The 14,234-nt window shown below is 51.6% G+C and overlaps 5 protein-coding genes across 5 annotated transcripts; 4 read left to right on the top strand and 1 right to left on the bottom strand.

Moving 5' to 3' along the window:
- Positions 1 to 336: 336 nt before the first annotated feature.
- On the top strand, positions 337 to 818 carry B0T23DRAFT_324638 (uncharacterized protein; the record flags this gene model as incomplete). The annotated part of the gene is made up of 2 exons (XM_062835441.1): positions 337 to 382; positions 628 to 818. Coding segments are annotated over 2 exons (237 nt in total), but the record flags the coding sequence as incomplete, so codon positions are not given.
- An 879-nt stretch (positions 819 to 1,697) lies between these two features.
- Positions 1,698 to 4,520, top strand: B0T23DRAFT_226199 (response regulator-like protein). The gene is made up of 7 exons (XM_062833810.1): positions 1,698 to 1,859; positions 1,967 to 1,983; positions 2,071 to 2,143; positions 2,214 to 2,354; positions 2,413 to 3,291; positions 3,361 to 3,562; positions 3,630 to 4,520. Exons 1-7 carry the CDS (start codon positions 1,800 to 1,802, stop codon positions 4,241 to 4,243), a joined length of 1,986 nt encoding a protein of 661 aa, XP_062689032.1. The 5' UTR covers positions 1,698 to 1,799; the 3' UTR covers positions 4,244 to 4,520.
- Positions 4,521 to 5,103: 583 nt separating this feature from the next.
- Positions 5,104 to 6,186, top strand: B0T23DRAFT_407421 (uncharacterized protein; the record flags this gene model as incomplete). Its single annotated transcript, XM_062839187.1, has 3 exons — positions 5,104 to 5,290; positions 5,639 to 5,687; positions 6,036 to 6,186. 3 exons carry the CDS (start codon positions 5,104 to 5,106, stop codon positions 6,184 to 6,186), a joined length of 387 nt encoding a protein of 128 aa, XP_062689031.1.
- A 1,979-nt stretch (positions 6,187 to 8,165) lies between these two features.
- Positions 8,166 to 11,082, top strand: B0T23DRAFT_344893 (nucleotide-diphospho-sugar transferase). Its single transcript, XM_062835949.1, has 2 exons — positions 8,166 to 8,551; positions 8,636 to 11,082. Exons 1-2 carry the CDS (start codon positions 8,393 to 8,395, stop codon positions 10,715 to 10,717), a joined length of 2,241 nt encoding a protein of 746 aa, XP_062689030.1. The 5' UTR covers positions 8,166 to 8,392; the 3' UTR covers positions 10,718 to 11,082.
- Positions 11,083 to 11,593: 511 nt separating this feature from the next.
- Positions 11,594 to 14,189, bottom strand: B0T23DRAFT_407419 (putative peptidase family-domain-containing protein; the record flags this gene model as incomplete). The annotated part of the gene is made up of 4 exons (XM_062839186.1): positions 11,594 to 11,705; positions 11,793 to 11,919; positions 11,977 to 13,741; positions 13,809 to 14,189. 4 exons carry the CDS (start codon positions 14,187 to 14,189, stop codon positions 11,594 to 11,596), a joined length of 2,385 nt encoding a protein of 794 aa, XP_062689029.1.
- Positions 14,190 to 14,234: the final 45 nt, after the last annotated feature.

Raw genomic sequence — 14,234 nt, 5'->3', positions numbered from 1 at the left:
ATAAACGGTTAAGTCCAGCTATTACTATACTAATATAGCGTTAAAGCGGTATAGTCATATTACTCCACCCATTTTACTTAGCCGTAAATAAGAGGGAGTAACGAAATATTTAAACTTTTATTATAAAAAGTTCGAGCCGATCTGGGCCTTATGTACAAGTCGGAGAGATGGTAAAGCGGTTATGAAGGCCCCCAAGCTTATACCAGCGTGGTTAAGCCAAGCCTTACACAACCGCACATGACTGTACGTAAGTACCTAAATACGTACACTACATAAAGTACTCCTGTTCTGGCTTTCCACATGCCACCGATGTCATGTAAGGTGATGTATTTATAGGTAGATGTATCTTTGGTGTTGTCCAATGTATTGACGCTTGCGGTTGGTGTAGTAAGGGACGTAACCTACACAGTAAGGTACCAGACAGACAAAACGGTAAGGATTGGAGTGTGGATGACGTCCCAGCCGATCGTCTTGGTCGTCTGATTCGTCAAGATAGCTCCGTTTTGGCACGGGACTTTCTCCGCAGCGCGTACAACTTGAAATAGCGAGATACTATAGTACTTGCCTGACATGGAAGACAAGATGTCCTCCTCGCCTGGGAGGTTTCAAACTTTGCGTCCACTTCAGCACTAGCAAAAGGTAGGGGTCTGAACTTTATGTCCACCGGCGCCGCATCGAGGTTCCATTCTTACCTCAACCCAGCCCCGGTTCTTCCACCTCGCGAGTCTCAAGTTTCCACGGCAGCGATCCTACCGTCTCTGGCGTACTGGCGAGACTGTGTACTGGCGTACCTCTACCAAGCGAACAAGGTTTGCTAGGCTCACCAAGGCAATTGATGTTGCCGCTCTCGCTGGCTACCGCAAGTTTTTCGCCTGCTTCCAGGAACTTGATCAATCATACCGTAGCTTGCCAGTCCTGACAGTCATATGTACTCCCCAGTCCCGTCCGCACCAGCTTCTGTCACCTCCAATCCACCGAGGGGGGGCACGCAACTCGCAAAACTGGGTACATACCAGACAACACAAGTCCAAGGCGCCAAAAAGCACTCGCCCCTAATAATCGTCCCCCAATTCCCAAACATCGACTGGGTCCACGGAAGAACGCACCTCCATCATTTTTTTATTTTTTTTTCCCACCAGCACCGTGTCCATCCGCCGGTCAAGGTCCCTTGTCCCTGATCCTCTGCCTTAAGACGGTACCCTGAACTCGACCACAGTCTCGACCTTTTTCGACTCGTTCAACCCTCTGGACCTTCTCTGAGACGTCAAGCCCCGAATCCTCCAGCGACACCGGACACAACCTGAGATGGACCGTACGCCCATCGCCTGTCTGGTCATTATCTCGCGCTGAGCTTAAACAACCCTCCCCCATATCGCATCTCCAGCACGCCTGGCTTGGCCGTCTGCCATAGCTCTTTCGACTACTGTACCGCCTTCTGTTTCATCCGCTGCGTGAACCGTTTGAGTTCCCCGCCGCCTGGGTGCATTACGTCGCGAAGCAGCCGCGGTTCGACCACCTGAGCGCTCGACCCAGAGCATGCTACGTGACTTTGGGAAAAGTGGAAACAACTGTCGGCTCGGACCAGGAGACCGCATCACGTCGTGTGGAGATGAGAAGAGGAGCAGAGCGTGACCAGTCCATCAAACTGTGCTCTTGCTTGGGAGAAACTCGTGCCTACTAAATTGGACTGTTCTTGATTCTCGGTCGCAGTCCTTATCGGCCGCTGTTATCGGCTCGGACTGCTTGGGCATTCGCTTGTCTAGACCTCGCGTCCCGACCCACGCTGAACCACCACAATCATGCCGCCTCCCGAGGGTGACTCGGCCTCTGTGCAGGCTGGTAACAACTCCAGCGACTTTGTGAGCTCCTCTTCCAAAGCTTCCCCTTTCCACTCTCCTCTCTCTCTCCGCCTGCCAGCGACCACTAGTTTTAAGATGGGTGCTAACCCGTACTTTGTCTCACCTAGGTGCGCAAGCTATATAAGTACGAAGCTTAAATCCCCCGAAGCCATCTTCAGGCGCCAAGTCCACGCCTGTAAATTGCGAAAAGTGCGTTCTGACCAGCTTGTAGGATGCTCGAAGACCCCACGTACAATTCCGTAGTACGATGGAGCGCCGATGGTGACAGTTTCGTTGTTCTAGAGGTATGCGCTGAACGGCATTCCATTTGGGGAAGACGCTCCCCCCTGCTCTTGCTGACATGCTCATCAACAGAATGAAAAATTCACCAAAACCATCTTACCCAAACACTTCAAGCACAGCAATTTCGCAAGCTTCGTACGGCAGTTGAACAAATACGATTTTCACAAAGTGAGGCACAATGAAGAAAGTGGCGAAGCGCCATACGGAAGAGATGTGGGTGGTCCAAGTCATCGGTCCTGCAAAGGGGATTCCTTCAGCTGACCGTATCCAGGCATGGGAATTTCGACATCCCGAGTTTCGTGCAGATAGGAAAGATAACCTAGATAATATCCGCAGAAAAGCGCCTGCCCCGCGTAAGCCAGCGCAAGCTGAGGATACCTTTGGCGCGTCGCAGCAGATTGTCGTCCTAAGCGAATCGCTTACTGCGACCCAACACCAGATCCAGGCGTTGCAAGAACAGTATTTCGAGCTGGCGCAGACGAACAAAGTGCTCGTCAACGAGGTCATTAGCTTGCAGAAGATGGTCAGGGCCCAGAGTCAAGTCTCCAACGAGTTGATCACCCACCTCAGCAACATCGAGGACCGTCGACGGAATAGCAGACACTCGGCGCATTCTAGCCACTCAAGTCATTCAGGTCCGACCTTCCACGCAGGATCCCTTGGGCTACTACCAGACGGTGCTGATGAGCCGGCAGCCGAACTTAGACGAGCGCGCGAGATACTCAATGGCGTTTCCCCCGACTCCCAGGCCGACCGGGAACTCGAACGGTTATCGGTCGCCTATCATCAAAATGGGTCTCCATCGGAATCGGCGACCTCGTCAGTCATGTTCACCCAGAGCGGCCCTGGCCCCATGCACATGTTGCATGACCCCCTCAACGACCCAAGACACATGGTCTATCCGGTAGGGCAGACAACAGGCATCGACCCATTCCATTCCGACCACATCAACAACATCCCTTATACTCGTCCCTTGAGTAATCCGAATGCAATGGCAGACTCTGCCCAGATCACGCCTCCCCCAAAAGATCAAGGCACCTCCATGTGGAGCCACAAGCGGCCACGTATCCTACTCGTCGAGGATGACAAGACATGCGCAAGGATCGGTGCCAAATTCCTACATGTACTCGAATGCTCGGTAGATATTGCTGTAAGTTCTAGGTGTCTCGCCTTGGGAATTCGAATTACCCGAAGGCAGCCGTCGCTAACACTGTAGCAGAAGGACGGGCTGGAAGCTGTGGAAAAGATCAACAATCCGGAGAATAACGAGGGCTTCGACCTCATTTTCATGGACATTATTATGCCCAACATGGATGGCGTATCGGCGACGGCGATGATCAGGATGGTGACGGCAAGAGTACCCATCATTGCCATGACGTCGAATATTCGACAAGAAGATATCCAGACCTACTTTCAGTATGGTAAGTTGAGCCCATCCCAGTTCACCCCACCTGCTTCTTTCGATGTTCTGACGTTCCTTCCTCCAAGGTATGAATGATGTGTTAGCAAAACCCTTTACGAAAGACAGCATGATCCGCGTTTTGAGGAAGCATCTGGCATATATGCTCAAAGACCCGCTCCAAGGCGGCCTTAACGCGGATGACACAGGACAGACTGTCGGTGCCCCAGGACCGCCGGGCCAGAACCAACAAGCTTACAGCAACAACCAACAAGCGCAGGCCAACATGATGGCGGCGGCGGCGGCGATGGCAAACTCTTCGATGGGCAGCAGCGCACAGGTCAAATTTGAACAGACGCCGATACCTTCGCCTGCCACCACGTCCTCATGGCATTCCCCAGGGCAGATGAACCAGACGTCCCCCAACATGGACGGTGGGGGGTACATGAATGCCGGAGGGAACGGGCCGGGAGGGATGGTTCTGACGCCGGGGGGCACACAAAGACCGCCGCCGCCACCCTATCAAATGATGAATAACCAGGTGAACAACCAACTAGCAGGCGGATCGGCGGGTTTCCAAGGCGGCGGCCATATACAGGCCTCTGAGGGCATGGGAATGGGTGGATCAGAAGAGACTCGGCCAGAAAAGCGCCAACGGTTATACGGGCCTGGCGCGAACCACCAGAGGCCGTTTGTGCAATAGAGAGTAACCGTCGACGGAGTGACGATTCTGATTGTAGATCGAAGAGGGGATAGCGAGCGACGAGATCGGTAAAAGCACGGAATGGAAGGAATTACGCATTCGGGGCGGCAGGGTCGGCTGGCGTCGATTTTTTTTTTTTTTCCCCCGTAGCTGATTGTTTCGATGTCGATCTCGTGCCGTTGCATGCTCGTCGACGAAGGCAAAGAGCTGCTCAATGCCCGACTAGGTGTTGCCGCAGAGTTGGCTAACCTCTACTGCAATTCGAAGCTTTAGAAACTCGTACCAAAGCCTGATTCGTGTGTGCCGGCTGATGTCAACTTTGTTCTTTTTTTTTTTCTCTTCTGTGGGGGGGGGGATGGATATTTGGCGGTGTGTAGCGTGATTGGTTAAGTAGAGAGGTAGCGTGGTTGGCTTCTCATTCCGCGCATGTAGTTAAGTCTGAAGTAGATGTCGTTGCATCCAGTCTGCAGTCCTTTTTCACCTACTAGACTTGAGCATTAACGGTGGGCGAGTGCTCTGTTCGAATTGTTGCTGTCGAACTAGCAGTTGGTCGTCAAATGAGCATATGTGGTAGTGACGCTTTCCAGGGTGAGCCAAGATTGTTGGCACAATGTTGATGAGAAAATGACTGTAGGGGGTCGTAGAAGCAACAAGCAGGTGGGTAAAGTTTAGGAAGATGGAAAGAAAATAAAAGGACGGAATTTGGTGTTGGATACATGAGCTCAGGAGCAGATTGAACTAAGTACAGTAAACAAACTGTCAGCTGTAAGTGAATGAGGATAACGGAGAGGGAAGGGGGGTGAAGGGTTCATAGGTCGAGGTAAGAAGGTGAGTATCGCGAGCCTGGGGTTTCGTATAAGATGTATCTGAAGGGAAAAGGAAAGAGGGAGGAGGCGGGTGAGAGGAGCACAGCTACCATTCGGTACAACCGCTCGTACTACAGCCCAGAATGGTTGGGTGGGTTCCAGACGAGCCTAGACCTGGCTAGGCGCCAGGATCGTCGGGTACTTGCTACATATTCACGCACCAACTGTGGTGCAGACAGGAGTAAGCATTGAAAGGGCCTGGTTCGAGAACATTTGGGGGAAGAATATCCCTTATAGCGAGGCACGGGTAGTGTATATGCATCTCGATCGGTCCCAGGAGACGGCTGGGATGAGTCAATGCTGCTGTTGCTCAGCCGGCTCCTGACCAACCGCGGGACCGAAAGAGGACTTGGATGTTTGTGAAAACCAAGTTCACGAAAGCGCGAAGGCCCGCTGGTTTCCCTGTCAGTATGCGAGTTAAGAGTCGGTATTAGGCTCGGTACTAGTGGAGGGCAATCGTGATCCTGGAACTTGCAGGATGGGGGAGTGGACCGAGGTTGATACCTCCAGTTGTAAATACCTCTTCGAGATAAGAATCTGGTGCCGGAGCGAATGAGCCCTGTTGAGTCCGTTACGAGGTCCGTTTGAAGGTAGAGAGAATTGTTTTGGCTGTTTGCCTGCTTGTAAGTCGTGACCCAAAGGATGATATTGGATATGTAGTCTTGGACACGGGTATGAAGGATGAAGAGTGGTGTTGTTTGCTCGTCTCCAAGGCAAATTGTAGCCTGATCCATCCTTCTTTCCCATCCGGGGTTCTTGACGGAGCATGAAAATTCATAGCCGCGGGAGGTAAGACAAGAAACAGGTGAGGAGACTGGGACGCTGGACGCTAATATGAAGTGAAGGCTAATCGGAGATACGGCGTGGCGGCGGATTTCCGGGCTGGTTCCAGTTGATAACACCGCGGACCAATATAATACATAAAGGAAACGAGGTGGAGGAGAAAGAAATAGCAATTTGGGGGTCGGGAAAGGGGCGTTAAACCGGGCCGGAGCCGCCTTCTCTGACGGCCTTGGGTGCCAGACTGTCGCGGAGGGCGGGACCAAGCTAGGCCAAAGACACTACCCGGCAATTTGAAACAGAGTGGCCTGGTGTTGGAGAACATTAAAAGTACCTTCGTTGTTAGGTACGCATGGCGTCGTGCTTCCGCCTGAGCCGCTTACTAGGATCCACCAAGAAACCTCAGATGCGGTATGCTGCATGTTCGATGGTGGTCTAGAACTCTTTAGTCCTATATAGTGCGGTCCGCCGTTATGTATCGTAGTGTAGTGTAGTTATGTACCTGGCGCCGTGACGCTCGCTTTACATATGTATGAATGGGAGGAGACGGTGTTGGATTCGATGTAAGGATCTGCAGATCGGACGAGATTTATTCCATTATCGTTCCGACCCTCGTTAGAACGCGAACTAGCACGTGGCGAGGCTGGTGAACTACCAACGGCCAGGTGTTTTCCCCATACAGTGATCCTCCCGAGGCGCGGTCCTGCGAAGCTTTGTCGGCACAACATAGGTGCAAGAATGTAATAGTAGGCTAATAGTTACATATGTAACCGAACGGCGAGTCGGCACCTTGGAAGACGGGTTTGGCGTGCCGCGGTTGGGTTTCGTCAAATCGAAATCGGCTAGCATCCGACAGGCCATCCTGGAGTTATCTAGTGTAGTGTCATATAGTGCTGTGTACACTACACTATGTAGTATACAGTAATGTGCCCTGTTAATGCTAAGCCCCCTTAATGCAAAAAGTCTCCCTTTTGCTAAAGATTTCGGCTGCCCGCATTCCCTCTAGTGGTGAAGACTGCTAACTGCTAATTGTAATATTGACGGGGGGGATTTGCATTAATAAGGATCTGATTTAGGTGGGTAGGACGAATAGCGGCGGTGCGAGAGGGTCGAAGTGACCCATCTTTAGGGTAGTCGACCCGTAATCTAGTAGCCCCACAGCATATATTAGTCTATGCACTAGTACTATCCTTTATAAAAGCCCCCCTTTTATAAAGAAATCTGGCTGCTAGTATTAGTTGCATTAATAGGGCACATTACTATACAATATAAGACTGGTATGTTTGTTAGTTTGGTTCTTCGGCTATAGGTTAAATAGGGGAGATATAGAACTCTTATTAGCTTCCTTAGAGTTTTCGTTTGGAGCGACTAACAATGACCAGGATATAATACGCTACAAAAGCTTCTGTTTATGCCTCCATCCGTCTCCTTGAAGGCCTTCAAGCTTGAAAAATATAAAAGAAAGAGTCCCCTTTCGGTGCCTATCTGTTTGAAAATCGAATACTTCCTTACTTTCCGGGGCTCTCAAGTGGAGATGGGCGTTTTTTTGTACCAAACTAACAAACATACCAGGGTTAGATTGTATATACCGGCTCCTGGCGCAAATCAACATTTGGCTCCACCGGGAGGGTGGGATCGCCGATCATCTCTCGGCACTCAGCTGAAATTGGAATCCGGATTATGGTTCGTCTGGACTAAGTTCATGTCCCAACTTAAGTCGCCATGATCTAGATAGCTAAGATCCATGGGCGAGGTGCGAGGGGGCTTGCTATCGCAACGTCTAGGTGAGCTGGATGTTCCAGTTCTTGCCCACGGAATCAGTTACGTCTGCTAGAATTCGCCGAAAACTGCCAGACTGCGTGCACGGCAAAAGCTCGGATCTTGAGTTCTACTATCTACACTACCTAGTACCTTCCCTTTCATACATGTTGCCGTTGTTGTGTAGCCAAGGGAGATGCTAGGCACTATCGTGTTGTAGTGTACACTACTAGCACACTAAGTACTGTTCAGTGCCGGTGCTATGATGTGCTTGATGCGTCCCGCTACTTCAGTTGTGATCGATGGGAGCCCAAATGCGGCTAGTGATTTCCAACGCCACAATTTTCCACTGATGAAAGTTACCACCTGTAAGGCTCGGTGCAGTTGGTACGCGGTACGGTAAACTAAGGCACCGACGGTACGTACAAGCCACAGGTGATAGCCCCGCGCCCCATCTCCAAGCATGCAGTACGGAAAACACAATGTGGAAGTTTGGACAGATTGGGGCCACTGCGTTGACTCATCATTGCAAGGTTTTGGTACCACACAGCGGCCGAGGCAGGCAGGCGCATTCTCAACCCCAGCTTTGAAGTTCAAACGCGCCGTTCTTGACATTGTGCAGCCCCACCTTTTTCCTTCTACCACAGTCTTCCCCGCGCTTTCCGATCCGCGGCCACTTACTCAACCAGGCCCTCGTCGACCTATTCCTGTAGAGTTCGAGCTGATAAATAGACTTCAGTTGGCAATGTCGGGCAAGCAGGTCAGCAAGGGCGGAGCTGCCAATAAGTCCAAAAAGCCCGCCAAGGGCGGCGCCGAGGAGAAGAGAGAAGATGCTCTCCAGGCCGTCATCCTCGCCGATTCTTTCCAAGACCGCTTTCAGCCTTTCGCGCTTGAAAAGCCCAGGGTAAATGCCTTCATGCTTCATGCTCAATGCTTCATGTCCCTTGTCCCTGGCGACCTCTGAGTACTGACGGCCTTCTCCTGACAGTGTCTCCTTCCTTTGGTCAACGTGCCCGTTATCGAATACACGCTCGAGTATCTAGCCTCCAACGGCGTCCAGGAGGTCTTCATCTACTGCGGCGCCCACTCCGAAGACGTCGAAACCTACATCCACGACTCCGACCGATGGAGCCCTGAAAGCAATCTCTGCCCCTTCTCTTCTGTCGACTTCATCCGCGTGTCCGACGCAAGCTCCATCGGTGACTTTTTGCGAGATCTTGACAAGCGCAGTATTATCTCGGGTGACTTCATTCTGATTCATGGCGATGTTGTCGCAAACATCCCCCTCGATGGTATCCTGGCCAGGCACCGCGCAAGGAGAGAGGCCAACAGAGACGCCTGCATGACCATCGTCTTGCGCTCAACAGGAGACAGCCCTCACCGGACTGCAAAGGCCCGGGGCATTACTCCTGTCTTTGTTGTCGACCCCACCAACGGCCGTTGTCTGCAATATGAAGAGATGCACCCACTTCAGAAGGACAAGTATGTCAAGTTGGACGAGTCGGTATTCGAGTATGCTGAGTTCGAATTACGCACCGATCTGATTGATTGTGGCATCGATATTTGCACACCGGATGTTTTGGCCTTGTGGTCCGAGAGCTTCGACTACGAGCTTCCCCGCAAGAACTTCCTTCACGGCGTACTGAAAGACTGGGAGCTCAACGGCAAGATCATCAGCGCCGAGATTCTTGAGGAAGGCTACGGGGCTCGCGCCAGCAACCTTCAGATGTATGATTGCATCAGCAAGGATATCCTCCACCGCTGGGCGCTACCGTATGTCCCCGATAGCAACCTTCTTCACGGACAAAGTTACAAGTACAAGCGGGGTCTGTGGTTAGAGGATGGCGCACACATCGCAAAAAACAGCGCAGTAACCAAATCAGTACTAGGGAAGACCGCCTATGTCGACACTGGTAGCACAATCTCGAGCAGTATCATCGGAAGGAGGTGCCAGATCGGAAAGAACGTGAGGATAGAGAACAGCTATATCTGGGATGACGCGGTGATCGAAGACGGTGCTACTGTTCTGCATTCCATTGTAGCCAACGATGCAGTCATTGGTAAGCACAGCTACATTCCTCAAGGCTCTCTCATCTCCTACGGTGTACGGATCAGCGCCGGAACACAACTCTCATCCAAACCCCTACCGAGAATATCCCTCTTTACCAGTGAAAGAGAGCCGGTCAAGACCGACATTAAACTGGTTGGAAACGATGGCAAGGGAGCCCAATATAAAGAGCCAGAAGACGACGAGGACAGTGACTCCGAGGATGAAGGCGATGCGGACCCCGCAGTTCTCCAAAGCTCTCTCATTTACTCTTTGGCTGGCCTCAACATTTCAAGAGAGTCCATCTCCACATTAGCGACCCATGACTCCGATGATGACCTCTCGGATGACGAGTACGAGCAAGGCTTCCAAGCCAAGGCCAACCGCGAACGCCTATCCTCCTTCGCGTCTGATGATTCCGCTGCCGCCGTCATGAAGCTCGACCAGTTCCATGGTGACGCTGTTCACGGACTTGTAGATGCCCTCCGTGCTGACGACAACGAGGACTTCGACTCTGCGAAGCTGGAGTTCATGGGTTTGAGACTGGCCAATAATGCTTCGGACAGCATGATGCGCAAGGCCATTGCCGTAGCCTTTGCCACTCGCGCCGCCGAGCTCATGAGTCCCGAAAACGGCGGTCTTGAGCCTACCAAGGCCGCTGGCCGGGCTCTTACGTCCAAGAAGGGTGCCGTCAAGTTCATTACAGAGGTTGGCGTCGGCGGAAACAAGGTCGATCTCCACGCTGAGTTTGCCCTCGCGTTGCAGAAAGCTTTGGCAGCCATTAAGGGGCTTGATTCTGCGCGCGCAGGAACGCTACTTGCCGCCATGCTGCAGCAGCTTTATAACTTGGACGTTCTCGAGGAGGAGGGTATTCTCGCCTGGTGGGCGGATGCCAGGGCTGCAGAGAATGATACACTCTCCAAGATCAAGGAGAGGAGTCGTGTGCTGGTCGAATGGCTGGAGAATGCAGATGAGGAGGATAGCAACGAAGATAGTGATGAAGAGGATGAGGATAGTGACTAGATGGGTTATCAATGGAAGTGCATGCCTAAGAGGGATGGGTTATTTGGAAGAAGGAAGCAAGGGTGGAAGAACGAAAAGGGGGAGGTGTAGATGAATTTATACCCGCAGCACCTGCGATCTCGGAATATTGCTTGTGTTCTCTTTTTGGGAAGGAAAGAATGGATGGACGGGAAAATGAAGCAAAATTTGACATCCGCATACTCCTCGCTCTCAACACATCTTCCTTTGTATGAGCACGAATGCCTGTGATGATTTTATGAACTACACTGAGCAGCCTTACTAAAATGATGGCCTGAGTGCTCTCAGCATACAGGTTGTATATGTGAGCGTCGTCAAGAATACTAGGTCGCAACAGTCAGAACCACCCATGCTCTTTGCTTTCCAACTTTGGTACTTGCTTCACACTCGACTTGCTATCTCACCATACGTACATCTTGGTCAAACATTAACAGTTTGGTGGTAATGTGTACGATTATCTTACTGCCCAATCTCGTCACCGAAAGACATCATCCTCACCATGAAGAATGCACTTATCAATCCGAAGGGCAAGTCTAACCATAGATTCATCCAAGCTTGTTGGCGGCATGAGACTTGCTGGAAATAGAGACGTCAAAAGGCCAGGAGTCTTCATGGACAGCCGCATTGATGTTGCCCACATTGATACACCGTACCGTCCTCGTTTCACAGCTCAGTGGCTTAGTTCCCGTCGGATGGCTCCATCTGTCACTTGTCCTTTGAAGTGCTGAGTCATGGTCAAAGTAAAGGCTGATGGGAGGTTGGGTAAGGTGTAGTAGATTAACGGTCAGAAGATGGGTATAGTAGGTAAAGTATACATATATATATATATATGCTTAGGCAGGGATGTGATAAGGGATATCAAAGCGACAAAGGCAGTTTGCTGATGACAACAGAAAACCCGTCAACCCAAGCGCCGCATGACCCAGTTACCCCCACAATATTGAAACCCCTTGGGGGTATTAGTGTATGGCTGTAACAGCAGCAAATTTGATTAGCATGACTTTTTCTTGGGTTTGGAGAATAGAATGAATAGGTTTGCCGGTCGCACACAACGTACCCAGAGCCACCATTTGGCTTGCCGTAGACTGGTGATTTCCTCCCCGAGCTTGTGAAAATTTGGATGCCATCGATCCAGAAGCCGGCTCTGACATAAAAACCGGTAACGTATTCGCCCCGACGGATATCTGGCATCAGTCAGTATATCAATGAACAGTGTTGGCTGACTTCAGCATCGTACTTACCCATTTCAAAAACGTCACCCCCTGCTTTCCCCCCTTTTTTCCCAAAAAGTTGCGTTGAACTATCATCATACACAAACTCCAAACCATCCAAGGCCATCCCATGGTAAACAATAATCCTCGAGAGAACTATGCCTTGTTTCACTGCACTTGTGAACACAACTTCATAGGGCTCGCTTCCTTCCAATTTGGATGCTCCCAATGTCTTACCGCGATACGCTGTCTGTGCCAAAATGGGTACTCCTGGTACCAAGCCCATGGGAAGCTTAAAGCTCGATTGCTTGGAGCACAACTGACGGAAATCTTCGATATCCAAAGAACCACCGCCATGCGATCGGACACTAACCTTCAATCTCCGTTTCCTCTTGTCCTCGGCCAATTCCTTGCGTAGTTCCTGCTCATTGAGTGTGATCTGACGTTGGATGCCCGATCCATTACCGCTACCGCCTTCGCCGAGATATTCGATCCATTTGTGACAAACATCGTCATCTTCTCCAAAGATCTCGACGTACATTATCCCTGAGGCGGCCGTTATCATTACTTCGCCTCCTCCCACAGGCCATGCCTGTACGCTGTCATCCGGGCTTGGAATTGAGTCGTTGGGCAGTCGAAAACATGGATGGCTCCGAAACCTGAGGCAGTCCAGACGGTGCCAGGTACATTCATCCTCCTGTGATACCGGACCACCTTTGGAGCGCGTGCGTGTCGAATATGCCTCACGAACCATGAAAGTGCGATTAAGCTTCACATAGTCCCTTAACATGACGCCACTTTCGCGGTGAGGCAGGCCGAACAAATGACCTGTCTCGTGCAGATGAGCTCCAATGCCGATATTAGCTGCCTCCCACGAGCTCCCAGCCTCATTGCAATCGTTGGCAACATAGTTTGTATCTGTAGGCGTACAATCACTGAATGCCGGGACCACTTCTTCGAAGCTTGTCGGGTAGCTTTGCAGGCAGTGTGACCCGAACATGGCCAGTTGCAGATTGCCGACCCCCCCTCCGAGCGCGGCGTGCGCGGTAACGGTTTTCAGAGTCGTATCCCAGTGTGAGTCTAGCAACAAGACAGAAACGTATAGTTTCTGTCCCGGAAGCGGCTTGAAGTGGTCTTTGACCGCATCTACAGCAATGCCAAACAGAGCATCCTTTTGGTTGGCATCTTTGTTTTGCTGCGCCTTATTCATGTCGCGGAGCTCTGCTAGGGTATGGTTCGTCCTGATAATGTGGATGCGTGCTTCAGACCGTAGTGTCCCCTGCTCTCTATCCCTCTGGTTTGCCGAGCCCGTAGTCCACTCCTCTTCGAGCCGAAACACGCGACGACCAAACTTGTTGCGCCACATCTGTTCCGCCGTAAATGCCTGCCACAGATACGCAGCCATGCGGAACTTTCGAACTGCCGTCTCCAAACCGTTTCCTTCTCGCTCGATCCTGGCTGGAACGGCATCATATGTAGCGGGAGAATCCCTGGCGAGCAAAATGGCGAGTTGGAGAGGAGGGGCGTTGGTCGCTGGAAGCATATGTATTGTTAGATAGGAGGCGTGAATGGGATTCGTTGATCCGCTGTTAGCGAGTTTCGGGCTGGCAAAATCGAAGCGTAGTCGGTTTGCGCCGGGGTTCATGTAGACTAGAGCCTTGAACTGGGAGTCGCATACGGGCCAGCTGAGAGGGGGGAAGCTGTCATCAAGTCGACTGACAGTCACGGTCCCGTCAAGGGATTGCTGAGAAGGCTCCCCAACGGTACCGTAAACAAGTAGGACCTTTTGGTAGACCTGTGATGGTTTGGTTAATCAAGGCAAGCGGTAAGCAAGTGGCCAGGCACAATCAACTTCAACTCACCCATGAGTTGTCCTGAATACTGGTGATGCGTGGAGAGTATTGCGAGACGGGCAAATTGGGGCCCCTGCCGTTTGGCGTTGGCGATCCTAGACCTGTCATACCCGAGACACTATATCTGTTTGGGTTTCCCGTGTACGGATGTGGCGCCGGGCGCGAAGGGGCAGTAGCAGGAGGAATTGGAGATGTTGACTGGTGGTTGTTAACGTGGATATTGAGAGCCGGGTCCGACTGCTGCGAGGAGAAGGACGGAGGAGTCAAGGAGCCGGTGGTGTGCGCAGTGCCATTGCTTGCTCCACTCGAGCCGTCGGTCGAGCGTTCCGTCTTGAAACTGTTTCGCGATCGCCGGCGAATCTCCTTGAAGTTTAGGAACGATGGAGACATTGTTGTGCCTGGAGGCTTCTATTCACTCGAGGAGCCGGCAGAACC

The sequence above is a fragment of the Neurospora hispaniola genome, assembly GCF_033458365.1.
Source record: "Neurospora hispaniola strain FGSC 10403 chromosome Unknown B0T23scaffold_8, whole genome shotgun sequence".
Lineage (NCBI taxonomy): Eukaryota > Fungi > Ascomycota > Sordariomycetes > Sordariales > Sordariaceae > Neurospora > Neurospora hispaniola.
Note: the sequence above shows the minus strand (reverse complement) of the source record. Positions and strands in the feature narration are given on the sequence as shown.

Coding starts and splice junctions, on each gene's coding strand:
- B0T23DRAFT_226199 (XM_062833810.1), top strand. CDS start 1,800: ATGCCGCCTCCCGAGGGTGACTCGGCCTCTGTGCAGGCTGGTAACAAC. Junction 2,144..2,213: donor ACAGTTTCGTTGTTCTAGAG/GTATGCGCTGAA, acceptor GCTCATCAACAG/AATGAAAAATTCACCAAAAC. Junction 3,563..3,629: donor CCAGACCTACTTTCAGTATG/GTAAGTTGAGCC, acceptor CCTTCCTCCAAG/GTATGAATGATGTGTTAGCA.
- B0T23DRAFT_344893 (XM_062835949.1), top strand. CDS start 8,393: ATGTCGGGCAAGCAGGTCAGCAAGGGCGGAGCTGCCAATAAGTCCAAA. Junction 8,552..8,635: donor TCGCGCTTGAAAAGCCCAGG/GTAAATGCCTTC, acceptor TTCTCCTGACAG/TGTCTCCTTCCTTTGGTCAA.